This window comes from Protomyctophum bolini (assembly GCF_963924005.1).
Source record: "Protomyctophum bolini genome assembly, chromosome: 1".
Classification (NCBI taxonomy): domain Eukaryota; kingdom Metazoa; phylum Chordata; class Actinopteri; order Myctophiformes; family Myctophidae; genus Protomyctophum; species Protomyctophum bolini.
Window position 1 is genome coordinate 29,745,756 of NC_137862.1, and position 16,130 is coordinate 29,761,885.

General features: G+C 40.4%; 1 protein-coding gene across 1 annotated transcript in view; it reads right to left on the minus strand.

The window, feature by feature from the left end:
• Positions 1-2,791: 2,791 nt before the first annotated feature.
• Positions 2,792-16,130, minus strand: part of LOC308318506 (CD82 antigen-like) — a 52,311-nt gene continuing 38,972 nt past the window's right edge. Inside the window, exons 7-9 of the mRNA XM_080768084.1 lie at positions 8,410-8,589; positions 7,032-7,115; positions 2,792-5,596 (exon numbers count right to left, since the gene is read on the minus strand). Coding sequence (XP_080624210.1) covers positions 5,513-5,596; positions 7,032-7,115; positions 8,410-8,589 — 348 coding nt within the window. The 3' untranslated portion in view covers positions 2,792-5,512. The remainder of the gene's footprint in view (positions 5,597-7,031; positions 7,116-8,409; positions 8,590-16,130) is intronic.

The following is a 16,130-nucleotide window of genomic DNA, read 5'->3' on the forward strand; positions in this document are numbered from 1 at the left end:
ACACTTTTGTTGTGACAGGTACAGTGAAACCAGTCTTAAGTCAGCTGAACAGGAAAAGAGATACGGCCCATCAAAATCAGCCAGAGTATATTAAGTCAGTGAGCAGTACACAGCTCCTGATCCAAGGAGTTTTTTGCAGTGTCAGCTAACAAAGCAAACTTTCTCAACTTCCTCTGTGAGAAATGGTGTGAGAATGAGCAACTGGAGCCTACTCTTGGCCCAACCCATCTCTATCTGGGTGGTGGATTCACAGAAGAGACAAAGAGTGTGGTGCTCACAGCAGGTTCAGTTATGGATGTTCCTGCTCTAGAATCCACACAGCAGGAGGCAGACACTAGGATAATACTCCACACCCTCTACAGTGTCAAGAATGAAGGAGTTGACAGAGTTGTCATACATGCAAATGACACCGACATCATTAACTTGTGCCTGTATTATGGTGCAACATACCTCAGCGACCTCCCAGAGCTGTGGGTAAGAACAGCCCAGAATGCATACCTGCCTATACATGAAATGGTAGTGGCGTTGGGACATTCAGTGTTGTGCCATGCCCTTCGTCCACAGTCTGAGTGGTAGAGATATCACTAGTTATCCATATTTCACTGGAAAGAAGGCATGGTTCAAGAGCAGCATGAAGCTGGATAAAGAGTTTGGTGAGAACCCTGACGATGCCATAACAGATGACCTCCTCAATCAGGCAAGGGACCTCACCATAGCTGTGTACACATCCACAGCTGATCACTTCGAGGGTGCTGATCTAGGCAAACTAAGAGCACACAAGTTCCTGAACAACAAATCAACACTCTTAAAGCTACTACCTCCAACAGAGAATGCATTTCTCCTGCACCTGAAAAGGGCTGCTCTGGCAACACTCATTGACAAGAGTGCACACATCGCCAAACCACAAATTCCCTCATTTACAGAATTTGATTGGTTTCTGGATAAGGGAAATGTAGTTCCACTTCCATCTACACAGCCAGCCTGGCCTGTGTCAATGGACAAAATGATATCATGTGGATGTGTCAAAGGCTGCCAGAAGAACTGTTCATGTGCAAAGAAGGCTGTCCCATGCTACATAGGGTGTCGTTGCCAGGGACTGGCAACCAAATGCAGCAGGATACACACTGTCACATTTGAGAGCAGTGATAGCAGCAGTGACTCATAAGACTAAGACTAAATGCCTAAAATGTCCTAAAATACCAATGTGTTGTAAATAATGTTAAATAAACATTTCCCCCCAATACTATTGTATGTCTAAAGAAATCTGATTTGCAATAAAATTGTAATAGTTATCCCCACACATCCACTGGTTATTGTTTAATAGCACCCTAGGCAATGCAGTAACAGCTTAGTTGAGTACTGTAAATCTGTTTTTCTTGTAAATGAGAAAGTAAATGAGTCCTAACAACAAAAAATAATTTTCCGCCTAAACTAAAACATGTTTAAAGGGGAATATTTCAGTATTTCTTATGGCAAATTGCATTCTGACTCTTTGGTGATGTAGGGTAGGCTCCTGGTTCATACCACAGCTAATTTGACGAAGATAAGAGTGAGCATTATCAAGTTATAGGCTTTTTTTTGTCTCTTTTGCCCTATTGGGATTTGCCTTTTCAGAGATTGGGGTGGGATTTGTTTGAACCCACCCTGTAGCTTTCCAGTAGCTAGTTGACCAGGTTGTCCACCTAGGTTGTGATCAGTGATGGTCCTAGATATCATTTCTGGTGCACAACCTTTTACAACGCTCCAAGTCTGTAAAACCACTTTGCCCCCTGGGTATATATTGTTGTTTTCTCAATAGAGGATGTATTTCACATTTAATTTACCACTTGAATGAGTTACCCATAATGTTAACAGAGCAGAGGGGAGACGGCAGAAGGCAGAACCTGTCGCTTTAAAGGACGTCACTGACTTTACGAGGCTACGAGCGCCGACTTGGAAGAGTGGAATTCTCAATAATACATCCCGATCCCGACTGATTTTGTTCATTCATGTCTATATTTTGTCACGGGCTTACTAATATGTTCTACCTATACCTCAGAACTCCGACGGTGTGTTTTACCGTTGTCAACTTGTTGTATAACTTGGCTGAATAGTTGGGAAATAACCCAGCTAAATGGAGGAGTGACATCATGGGCGTAGCTTGAACTTGACCCCAGGGGGTGCGAATATCTGGGGGGAATCCCGCACGTACGTGTTATCGTGCACGCACATTTTTTACAAGTTACAACAACAACCGGCATTGACAGGACACTGCAATCCTGCAAGTTTGTTTATTTACCTGACTGCTGTCAGTGTTTTCTTATAGTTCACTTTAGAAAACTGCGCAAATAAGTAGGCTAGTTCATTGCAGAGGAGCGGGCTGGCGGGGGCATCTTTGTAATATGTCTCGAATGTCCTTAATGATTATAATCAAAATAGTAAAGTTTACTGAAAAGCTTCGGCAGGATAACAACACCGCAGCATGTGCATAAGAGTCACAACAACTCACATTAGTCACACAGACAACCTGCTTTACGGCAGATTTGTAACCATAGTGATGCCAGTCTCTTAAAGCAGGGGTTCTCAACCCGGGGGGGGGGGGGGTCACACAAGAAAAAAAAAAAAAGTGCGGTGCCCCCCCTGCACCCCCATTAACTCTGCCCATGAACTACAGTTGAATTTCAATGGGCTTCTATGGTACACCGTTCTAACGGACCAGAAGTGGGGACGCTGTCTCATTTGGGGGGGGAGGTGAAATTTGTAGTCCCCGTTTGTCTCTATGGATTTGAATGAATGAAACGACAGCGTGAACAACAGTCTGGCTACTGGGTTTATTGGCAAAATGAAACGGAACAACTGTGGTGAGAATACACAAACTACTCCAGTTTAATCACACCTACACCTTTTTAGAAGTTATTTCGAGGTTAATGGAATGTGTTTCAAACATACAGTACTGTACAAAAAAAAAAAAACAGGATATCGTTTGTACATCATAAAAACATAGGAAAAAACGTTTGCTGAAAAGTTAAAAAATGTACATAAATGTATTCCAAATGATTTACTGTATAAACATACACATTTAAGTTCGAAGATGGATATTCTTTTTTTTTCTCCCCCCGCCAAGCAATATCTCTTTCACATCAAGTACATGACTTAAATTGTGTATAGCATCAATTTTCCCTTCACTTAGTCAAAGTTTAAACATCCCTGATTTAAAAAGAAAAATTCACGTCTCAAGCGCTTTTTGAGGAAAATTGAGTTGAACAATTAAACAATTAAAGATGACAAAACAGGGGAAGAAGAAGTCACAGTTCTGATGTTTATCGTTGCCGACAGAAAACCTTGTATTTCCATTTATTTTACATTTTATAAAAATTGTGAAGTAGATCGGCTATTTAATATTTTACTTTTTTTTAAGTAAATAAAAAAGGGACGGTTTTGGACTTACAAGGTTTCCCTCCTTTACCTTTTTGAAGAGCATTTCCCCGTTAAAAGGCAATTGTAAACCGAGTTTTTAATACTTTTGGGTTGGCATGCATGCATCATACATAAGTGGTCGTGTAATTATTTCTAAATTCCTGAACAAAAATGACTGGTAAACAAAGAAATCCTGTGTCCTCACTTAAGAATAAAGAAAAATAACACAAGAAAAGAGCCTACATACAATAAAGGTACTAACCATGGAGTGACAGCTTCTATGGACCAATTTATACCTTGTCGTGCGACCGCGTCACTCGCCAAAACAAACCGAGAAGCGAGTTGCAACGAGTCTTGTACTGCAGTTGAGAATCAGTTAATGACCGCGAGCAACGTAGTCGTACGAGGACATATAAACTAGGCTTAAAAAGGAAACAGGCAATGTTCTCTTGGGTTCAAAGTCCCATGAGCATAACTAATAATATTATATATACACAATACACTTAAAACAAAAATTCACCAAAAAAAAACGTCAACCAACACTGAAGTACCAAATCTACAATCCGAAATCACCAGGCGGATGGATGGATTTAGCAGGAAGAGGAATCCCAAGATGAAATCACATTCTGTCATTCGTTAAAGACAATTCATGTTTCCCCTTTAGATTGTTCAAGGGGAAATAATGCTGCAATTAGCTTCCAAAGACATCTTCATAGAAACCTTAAGCGCTAAAAAAAAACTATCTATCTAAGACCATTGGAGGCACTATGAATGCCACTTATAACTTAGTTGTGTGCCGGTGTCTCGCATCGAAAATAGCAAATTGTAAATCTGCTATTTTAGCAACAAGGCACGCAGACAAATATAAATTAGGCATAAGGTCAGAGGGAGGAGGAACCTTGCCTCTTATCAAATGCACAGAACGATGTCTTCCACCAATACCTGCTCAACCTGTTCCAGAAAATGCCAACCACTTAAACCCTTTGTAAAACGGACCCCAGTTGGCTCTGTAGTCTGTACTACTTGGTCTGCCATCGTTTCCAAATCTCTTCGCCAGAAATAGGCGATCTCCAAGTTCACAACATGAGCTTGCAGATAATAAGCCATTTCTGGCGAACATGCGCTACTAGGTTTCAATTTTGGACATGAACTCAATGTTGGACATTTTCAGCTTTACTCAAAAACTATAAGTTTTATAGTACCAAAAGCCTCGGTCAGACCAAAGATTCACGACGAGCCCGAGTTAAAACCTGCCAGCCACTGTACCGCAGACAGAATACCCCCAAATTGTGGTTTGCAATATTATAAAACTGGACAGTCCACATCAAAGCGACTGGCGGAGGCCGTTTCCCCGCGTCCATAGCAAAGGCTCCTCACATCACGTCAACCTGTACAACCTTTCCCTCTACACATCTATGGAACTATATATTGTGTTTTTTCCGCTTATACTGTGTAGCCAACCACATAGCAATTCCCTCCAGGCTATAGGTTCTAAACAGCGTCCTTTCCCATGTATGGGAGGGGAAACAATAATCAAACACGTGAGAGTATTTCCATAGAAGATATCAATGTGTTTTGTTTGGTTTGGATCGTATTCATGTTGGGATGCCATTTGGGACCTCAGCGCTCTGTTGTTGGAAAAGGACGTGGGAACATACATTAACACGTTGTGCAAGCGTCAGGTAAACAGATAAATCATAATAATAATGGCCGTAACATTTTTGATCACACAAGACTCAAATCAGCCATCATCAGCCGAGCTGCGACGGGGTAATTTCAGTACCGCTGCGATTTATCTCTGCAAACGGTCTAAAACTGTTTCGTCGCAAATCTTTCATCTGAACTAGGAGGCTTTAAGTGATCCAGTTCGGGGAACTGGACTGGAAAAAAAGTGCCTCAAATGGAACATAAAAAAACCCAGAATAAATCCAACAAAAACTTAAAGCAAACAAACATTTGTTTTTTACATTTGGACAAAACGTTTCACCACATAAGCGGTGACAGAACGCATTATTTGCTCTCTCTTTCTGTGTGTGTGTGTGTGTGTGTGTGTGTGTGTGTGTGTGTGTGTGTGTGTGTGTGTGTGTGTGTGTGTGTCAACTTCTTCCACTCAGCTTTAGTACTTTGGCACTTTGGTATAGTCCTCTCGTTGTGTTGTGACACTCTTGCACAAGCAGATGGACAGAATCATGCCCAGGAGCTGTGAAACAAAAATAGATGATGACAGGTCAAGCATTTTATCTTCTAAAACATGGGTATTCAAACCGGGGGGGGGGGGGGTCACCAAATTAGCACCACATTATCTTTTTTTTATGTCTGAGAATACGTCATTAGCAAAGCAACAGAAGTTAAACAATAATATAGACTCAGTCAAGCAAAAGTGTACGTATTTTATGTAGGAGGTTAAACATATAAATGACCATGATTAATAGAGAAGTCGTAACTGCTAGATGACAGTTTAATGTGGTGTTCTGTTGCGAACCAGACTTTACACCCATATACTGTATTATGTCCGTTTCCCTCGGCTGCTGTGCATTTGCTATTTTAGTGCCTTTTATACCTTTGAGTTGAGACAACAAAACAACCTAGCCTACAGACCAGTGCACTGAATGAGAACACGGTGGAGAGTCGTTCTATTTAAAATGAGAGAAATTATTTATGGCATTAAAAAGGTAACTTTCTCCTCCGAAGGCAGTGCTCCAGTGCAGTGTTGTTTTTGGCAGCACATTTCTATTTTAGTTTTAGTCAGTCTTTTGAATAGTTTTCATTCACATTTTAGTCACCTGGAATGCTTTAGCGTTCTAGTCTAGTTTTAGTTTTAGACTAAATATAAGATTTTAGTCGACTAAATCTACAGTTGATTTAGTCGACTAAAATGTATTTTGGACCGGGCTTGATGCAGACGTAATGGATGTTTTTACACTTGCTGAAAAACACTATACGATAATATACCCCCTGAAAGTTACCACTAAATAGCAGGTGAAATGAGACAACCAAAGATTAGAATGCAGCCTGCATATTATTATGCCATTATTTCCAAGCCATCATCATGTACGTGGAAAAGCATTATGCAATGGTAGATGCTAGGGCTAGTGGCTCAGGTAATAAGAGTGGCCCGTAGAGCGACGGATGGGAGCCACAAGGTTCCCAGTTCGATCCCTGTGGATGGGCTCCCCCAGAGTTAGTGTTGAAGTGTCCTTGAGCAAGACTCTGAACCCCCGATTGCTCCTGACGTGCAGGTTGGTGCCCCGTGCAATTTGACGAAAAACCTTCGTCAACTACCTTTTTCCACTGACGAAAACTAAATGGAAACTAAATAAAAACTAAGCTATGATGACTAAAACTAAGACAAAATATACTGACAATTTCATCAACAAATAAAAACTAGACTAACATGGGACATTATCTTGTCCACTAGGGACTAGTGGACAATATATCCGGTATAAGTCATTTTACACTTGGTTTCATGCTGAAAATAGCAGATCTACAAGCTCACAATGCTCTACAAGCTCAATTATATAAAATGATTTTTTTATTTTTTTTTAATATCATGAGAAATCATATAATAATACATGCATATAATATATAACGTATGGTGAGTTGAGTGAATCGTTACATGCCTAATCATTACGTACCTCAATCACAGCCACTGCCAGACAGATACCAAGGATCACTCCCAGGTTGGTGAGGAGCCAACCCTCCACACTGGAGGAACAGCCCTGGAAGAAGAGGAAGTTGACAATGAAATGCATGGAATAAAGTTAAATAAAATATCAAGACTGAAAATGTAATGATGATGTTTTATAGTAGGGCCGACCAGCTGAAGATGACAATGAAGATGATATGACATTTAACTGAGACATTCATGTTTCTGGAAGATGCTTCTAAACCCTTTATTCTATTGCTACTTTTGATCATTTCAACCCTTTCATCCGAAAATAACTAATGACCGAAAATACTAGCCAATCTACAAGCTCACAGCACGTGTTGTGAGCTTGTAGATCTGCTATTTCCGGTGCGCAGGCTTCAATGGAATCGAAATGAGTGAAATCAGTCGTTGCGACTGAGAACTTTATTGCATGGAAATGGCACATAAAGCAGCTCTGACATGACTTGATAACCACATGAACCCCAAAATCCCTATTCTGGTTCGGGCATTCGGGCATCTTGTTAGGATGCCTCTCGAGCGTCTCCATAGGGAGGTCGATGCACGTCCCACTGGGAGGAGACCCCTGGGGCAGACCAAGGCGCAGATGGAGGGATTTACATCGACTCACTGGTCCCTCGTTTTGCTGCTTTTGCACGCTTCTGTCGCCAGGTCTCCACAGAAAATCAGGGATCTATTGTAGCTCTGGTCCATAGCTCTAATGCCTTCATTAGAGCTATGGGACTGTTCTCTTCCTACGCTCGCAAACCTGCAGACCAGCCTCTCGTCTGTAGCCTTACTCATAAAGAGTTCCTGCATGGCTCCGGCCCTGGATACCTATGACGGTATCCAGAGAACTCGCCAGTTTTCCAACTTGTCTTCATCGTTATGCTAACATGCTGTCTTCATCAGTGTAGTATGTCAAACTCAGATGTTATAGTTCATTTCCAAAGCGATCAAATTATTTTGTGCAATTAAATGGTCAGCTAGATAATGATAACAACGTGAGTATGTGAATACCAATGTATCCAATATAGCGCCGTCCATGGCAAATAAAGGCTTCTGATTCTGATTCTGAAGTAGGCCTACCATTTCATCGTTTACTAATTGTTTCGGTACTTTGGTGTTTAAAATGTAGCATTCCTACTTCATCTAGTGTAAACTCTAAACAACTATTCTCTCTCTCACACTCTCCATTCAATGCAATTTAAAGGAAGGTGAAGTAAAACTAAAATGTACTAAACCGCGGCGAGTCGGACAACAGGCGAGCTCTCTGGTATCCCCCATGACAATGTGTCTGCGACCCCCACAAACAAAATGGGTCACCGACCACGACCACACAGTTTTAAGGAAAAGGGCTTCCGTACCACGTCGTATACGGGCCAGTCATCCGCCGCCGCGGCCTCGCAGAAGCCAGCGTCGGAGACGTTGCCCCCCGTGGCGAGAGACACATTCTGGCAGGAGCAGGGGAACAGCAGCTGGGAGCTGTTGACGATCACCCCGTTGCTATCCCAGTCCATACGACCTGTCCAACCACAGCACTCCATCTGCAGACAGACACAGACACAGACACACACAGACACACACACACACACACACACACACACACACACACACACACACACACACAGCTGATTAAATAATCTGTGTGCTTTATTCAAACGGAGACGTGTCAGAGTGAGAGATGAGAGATCACAGACAAGAGAATGAGACAATGGCTTGTGTGATGTTGAAAGTGGGGCCGGGGGTGGTGGGTAATCTGCTGTGTGTCCAGACAGGAATGAAAATGCATTGTCAAATATTATGGATTTGGTTAACCCATTCCGGGGTGGGAACCACTTTTGTTGTTATAAACATTATGGTATACTTTAGCTATTGAAAAATAGCAGATCTAGCTCGTAGCGCGTCACTGAGTGTTGCGCTATGAGCTTGTAGATCTGCTATTTTAGAAAAATCGTGAAAATTGTCCGCAATTCTTTGACAAGATATTCTTTCAGAGCGAACGTTTTTAAATCAAATTCTGGATGGTCCCTCCCTGGAACAACATATTTTCAGATTGGGGTCGGTGGTCAAAATACATATAATTTTGGGGGTCCTTGACATGAAAATGTTTGAGAACCACTGACATAGAAACAGGTTTTTCAGAAAACTGTCAGAATTTAGAAGACATTTGTAGAATCGTCCTCAGCTCTAAATGGGTTAACTGTGTTGGCGGGCTGAGTGTGCTGACGAGGAGTATTATGGGATAGCTTGTTACTATTTTCGGTTCTGGTGCAGAGGGAAGCGGTCGCTCGAATCAGAGGGAGAGATATATTACTTTTGCTGTTTACTATGGACATTTGATACAGAATTAGAACCCTGCGCTGTTCACGTGATTAAATCACCAGTTCTACAACACGGATTGCTTCTTCTTTTTAGTATAGGAAGAAATCATAAGGATTACTCTGGAGAGGAGAGACATGGTGGTTATATTGGTTTGGAGCCAGGATGAAAAAAATAAAAACAAGTGGTTGGTGCATGTGTTAAGAAATCGCAATGAACTGCAACACACTTTACTTTGTCGTTCCAACTATTCATATTACACAACATTGTATGACTTATCTTGAGGTATGCCAGACAGAAGGTTTTGAGCAAGACACTGTACACTTAACCCCTCACTGCTCCCCGATGTGCTGTATTAGAATAGTGACCACTGCTCCTAATAAGTTAGGACGGTTAAATGCAGAGGACGAATTTCACATTATATGTGCAAATATACAGTGACAAATACAGTGCACTGTTTCTGAGACCGACTCATGTCCTTATATATCAGATATTTGGCTCTCCAAGTACCACCATATAACAACTGATGTTAAAACACAGGAGCGTATACCTGCCTTTTTTGTTCCATTCCTAAGCCAATAATGCTGCTGCTCTGACAAAACTCTGTCTAATCACTAAATCGGCACAACTGATGATATTTCTAATATTTCTAACGTTCTCAAATCTTGACAGCCTATTTAAACCATTTTCTTCCTCCTTTAGGCGACTCCTCTGCATACCACCAGAGGGAGGGCTGAAGTACCACCAGTGGTGTAGTACCAGTGGTTGGGAACCTCTAGGCCAGTCAATCTAAGCTAAAGAAGGGGGGTGACCCAAAACGGCCATAGCAGAATCGGATTAGGCCATATCGGCCAAACATATGCCATATCGGTATCAGAACAGTCTCAAAATAATACAGATTATTTATTATTTTCGGTTTTCACCAGCGAAAATGTTTTAAATTTTAAATTTTAAAAGGCCAAATCAAATATGATGTAAAATCTTAAGTAAAAATAAACTTTACATTTTCTACATTTAATTTGTGTACTCATCTCATTCAGTAGTCATTCAGTTGTGAAAACAGACACTTTGAAAAGAGTATAGGCTATTTTATTGATGTATTGAATACTTTATTAAAACTCTTTTATGCCAATTCTCCCATTATAAAGAAAGAATTTGTAATTCTATTATGCATGTAACGTGCATGTCATCACCTGTACACCAGATTAGAGGAATGTTCTAAATATGGATGAAAATAAAAAAAATCTTTTTTTTAAGAATATATATATATATATATCACCCATTCTTGAGATAAGGGACAAAACCTTTTTCAAACTGGATTTTTTTTTTTTTTAAGATACATTCAAATCAAATAGATGTATTTGTAGACACAGGTCTCAACTACCAATCTTGAGAAGGAACAGGTTTTTCGCATAACATTTCTTTCTAAAATGGGACATTTATGCACTTAATACCTGATTCATGTCAACTCCGTCAGACACACTAAAATCCCTTTTAATTGAATTTTATCATTTCAACAATAATATAAAGTCCTCAGTTATCTTATAATGGCTTTCAGTAATCAAGTTAAGTAATACAAATCTTTTAATATTATTTTGTTCCAATATCACACTATTATGAAATATCCAATTTCTCAAAACCGTCATTTCAACCTTTATTTTCAATATTATAACATGAAAACCATGTAAAAAAAAAAAAAAATCATCATTACGTATCATTTCAGTTGGTGTTTCAATACATAAGCACAAAAGATTTGACAGCTAATTTTCTATTTCTTTGGAAATTAACAAAAACATCACGGGACGAACGTCTGACGGAGTTGACGAACATCTGACGGAGTTGACAAGTTTAACTGATTTAGGTTCTAGACCACCTAGGATCTTGATTCTGGTGACTAATCCCACATTTTCAAGGATGAGGAATACAGTGGTACTATTTAGATTTGCCCTGTGAACATGGCAGCCATTTTTCAAAATGGCCGCCAACTTTCTGTTATTTCCCAATAACTCAAGTTCTGCACCACCTAGGATCTTGATTCTGGTGACTAATCATACATTTTCAAGGATGTGGGATACATTGGTACTATTTAGATTTGTCCTGTGACCACTGACCATGGTAGACATTTTTCAAAATGGCCGCCAACTTTCTGTTATTTCCCAATAACTCAAGTTCTACACCACCTAGGATCTTGATTCTGGTGACTAATCATACATTTTCAAGGGTGAGGAATACAGTTGTACTATTTAGATTTATCCTGTGACCATGGATGGTAGACATTTTCAAAAATGGTGGACCTGCTATTATTTTACCAATTTACTCAGGGAATATTATCAGAATAATATAAAATCTGTGAATACATTTCTTACCAAGAATTTTCTTCACCAATGTTTGTAAAGGTGTCTACTAACATATCCCACATTGGTTTCTATTTGACCACCCTAGGGGCATGTTTGACAGCTGCTGAAAGTTGGGTACCATCAACAACCAATATAAGGCTAAATGTTCTAAATTTAATTATGCTTTAAGTAGCATGTGGCATGTCAAACTAGGGGCTTTTCATGATTCTGGATCCATTCCAAGCATTAGTTTTGCACAAAAAACACTACGTTGGCTAAAAACGGCCATAGCCATCATCACAGATGTGATGAGGTCAGCACATGTCGGCACATTTGGGCAAGTGGCTATGGCCAAACTAGGGGGTCTATGGCCAAACTAGGGGTCAAACTCCTTGGGCTAAATTCGGTGAGGTGAACAGTGAGCAGTGAACAGTGAGGGAAAGACTGAAGACAGAAGATTTGGCTTCAGGACCATCAGGCAGGATGTGCAGACACTGAAGGCATCAGTGTCTTTCTCTGTGTCCCCAGCATGTCAACCAAAGCAATGTTACCAAATGAAAGGAGCCTTCACCTCATGTCACCTGGGGCTGGGTGAGCAATCGTATCCTGTATCTAAACTCACAACTAAATACAGACACTTGGCCAGACTGCCGTTTGAAAGGGTCAAACCCCTCATCCTGATTGGGGAAGACCACCCCACCTAATCACACCAACCGAAGAAGTGAGGTTGGGGCCTCCAGGTGGGCCAGCAGCCATCTGCACAAAGACTGGGCTGGACCCTGCAGGAAAGCAATCTCCAGCCAAGACAATGTAAGTTGACTATAACAGAGCCCCAGAACACAGAGCTCAGGAGAAGGATGGAGAAACACTGGCAGGAGGCCACCAAGATACAATGCCCCAGAGACCCAGAGTGTGCCACCACTGGCAGTAAGGAGATCAACTGCTGCAGCAAAGATGTCATGAAAGGCAAGTCTCCACCAAAAAAAACCCTGAACCTAATCGGGGTGTCAAGAGACCAAAGTTTCTCCCCCACAGTTCCCTGCAGTGGCCAGTGAAGTCAAACTGTGCATCTGTACCTGAAAGGGGCAAGTCAAAGGCCAGAAAGCCCACCTCCTTTTAATGTCCTGTCAGTAGAAACTCAACCTGCACCTGAAATAAGCCCTTACCTCTCCCAGAGAAAGTTCATCCTTGAAAATGTAATGATTAGTCGCCAGAATCAAGATCCTTGGTGGTCTAAAACTTGAGTTATTGGTAAAATAACAGCAGGTTGGTGGTCATTTTGAAAAACAATGGCTGCCATGGTCACAGGACAAATCTAAATAGTACCACTGTATTTCTCATCTTTTAAAATGTATGATTAGTCGCCAAAATCAAGATCCTAGGTGGTCTAAAACTTGAGTTATTGTAAAATAACAGCAGGTGGCGGCCATTTTGAAAAAAAAATGGCTGCTATGGTCACAGGACAAATCTAAATATTACCAATGTACCCCACATCCTTGAAAATGTATGATTAGTCACCAGAATCAAGATCCTAGGTGGTGTAGAACTTGAGTTATTGTAAAATAACAGCAGGTGGCGGCCATTTTGAAAAATGGCTGCCATGGTCACAGGGAAAGTCTAAATTGTACCACTGTATCCCTCATCCTTGAAAATGAGGTCTTAGTCACCAGAATCAAGATCCTAGGTGGTGTAGAACTTGAGTTATTGTAAAATAACATCAGGTGGCGGCTCTTTTATAATATGGCTGCCATGGTCACCACGAGACAAATCTGTGATGGCCCCATAGCCAAAAATGTTCCTTAAGGCATGCTCTAACTGTGTGCCAAATTAGAATACTGCCCATTATTCAAAAACAATAATTTTATTGTTTTAGGAACACTTTTGTCAACTCCGTCAGATACACGTCAACTCCGTCAGACACAAAATCTGACGGAGTTGACGTCTGACGGAGTTGACAAAATGGCATTTGTTTTCATCTTAACCCTCTTTAGTACAATGTAGCCATTTTGTTTTTGCTTAATTTTGTTAGCTAAACCTAACCCCTAAACTAAAATAATAAACATTATTTTGGAATTCTTAACAAAGATCATAATAATGTCCTGACGGAGTTGACATGTAAAAGCTGTGACCACATTGTTATCAACATTGTTTGTTTAAAATATCAAACAATTGAATGCTTGTCAGACCAGGTACTCCACTGTTGCAACAAATATAAATGGGACTTGGAAAAGGAGTCTTCAGGCTAAATCTGTCGACAATATTTTCTGATTAATTTAAGACTTTTAAAAAAACCTGACGGAGTTGACGGAGACGTGGGACGAACATTTGATATGAGATATTTAATAGAAAATATAAATTAAAATTAACTGTGTATATTATTTGCTATGTTGTTGACAATCTACTTTAATTTAGTATGTATATTTATGTGATTGTGACAGTATTAGACACTTTTTTGGCAGTTTGAAATTGTGGCCACTTGCTGGGGACAGGCTAAATACAGGCCTTTTTGGGTACAGGGCCTGCTTTTAACTAATTCAGATGGAATATGAAAACAATTATAATGAAATTAAGGGCATAATAATACACAACTGTATTACACTTAACTTTGCAAGTGCTTTTATTTTTATGAATTAATTTATTTTTTACATAAAATAAGGCTCTTATGTGTGGGACATGTTTTTTCCACTTTTGTCCCTCATCTCAAGAATGAGTGATATTATTTTTTTAATTCCCAAGGGAGAGACGTCTTGACGCCCGTGGCATCCATTACTTAATAGGCAATTAGACGTCTTGACGTTTATGGCTACTAAACACAAGCTTTGGGCCAAGCCCCTATAGGGCCTAGGCTTGTTTCCAATGTGGTCCTCTGTATAATATTGGAATTGGTCAATCGGTATCGGTAGAACACTTTCCCTGCGATTCGTGAGTTGCCCGAGTTATGTTTTCATTGTTTAATCCACATTTTTCAGTCACACGTTTTGATGACGTCATCGCTAAAAGGTCTGTCGCTCCGGTGTGCAAAGGGTTTTGTGCCTAGCAAACGCGCGGCTGCCCCGTCAGGTCTGTTGTGGTCGGCACTTTGTAATACTTTTCAACACTACAACAAGCGATTACACCGTCTTAAAGTGGATTTTCATGACAAGCAACTCAGCGTGCACTGGCTGTTCAAAGGTAACTTTAAACATAGGCAGTCTAGCCTGAAAGACGGCCGTACATTGTAGGCATTCAACCTGTTAATATTTTTTTATGTATTTCTGGGACTTACTAGCGACCCATACAAATTGGCAGATGTCAAACCCTCAGGCTGTTAGGGATGCTGCTGTAGGTCAAGTTACACGGTTCTGTTGAAGGACACTTTCTAGAGCGGAGATGGAGCCTGTTGTTGACACTCTAGCCATGAACAATGCTTCAGATGTTCAGGTGATTTCCGCTGGCAACTCAATCCCTGACCGACGCACACAGCCCTGGATGATGTTCGTCAAGTATCAAATCGTCAGGTTACCTTGAGCTCAGTCGCGCTGTTTCAGAAACGTTTCTTGGTTGGATGGCTGATCAAAATATACTTGATCGAATATGATAGAATATATAAATCATATACTATTTCTCTACTCATTGAATGCACTTTCTTGCACTCTTTATTCTATCCCTTTGTTTGCTGTGCTTTTGTTGTTTTGAATGTTATGCTATCTATGCTGCTGCATTGTCTGTGTACCCGTACACAAGATGGAACAATAAAGTACAAGCTTGAACCTTGGGAACAGTCTCACTTTTGTCCTGATTTGATCTATTTAGAAGACCACAGGTGTTTAGTGGGGGCCCACCAGGGGGAGCCAGGGGGCATTTGTAAAATAAATAAAGCAAAGAATATTATATAAATATAATGTTACAAGCTATCGATTTTTTTTAATAAAGCATACTGTATATTAAAAGCATTGTGTTTTGAGCATTTAATTTTAATTTATTTATTGTTTTGGTAAATATTTCTACCCAATTTAGTCAAATTCCTCGACATACTGTACTGTACATTTCTGGCATTGGCACTGCTGTACCCTAACCCGTGGGAATTAATGAGGAAATATCACCTAACATGAAGGATGAAATATCACCTAACATCCTACTTAACTCATCCCATTCAACATTTCCTGATGACAGACACCAACCCAGTACATGCTGTAGGATGTTTTGTTTTTGACGCATTAAAACTGGGAAAGCTTCCGTGTCCTTTTAGATTTTACTACATTTTAGCGTTGGCTGCACAAAAAAATAGCACTTGATTTAGAAGATGTGACACAGATCTTCTACTTTTGTTTAGGTAGTTTAGAGCATGGAGTCCTGGTTCGCATCTTGTCGAGGACATTTGGAATACACTGAGCAATGTTATTCATTTGAGAAACTCGACTAGTATTTCTGTGTAACTTTTCTCCATGAGT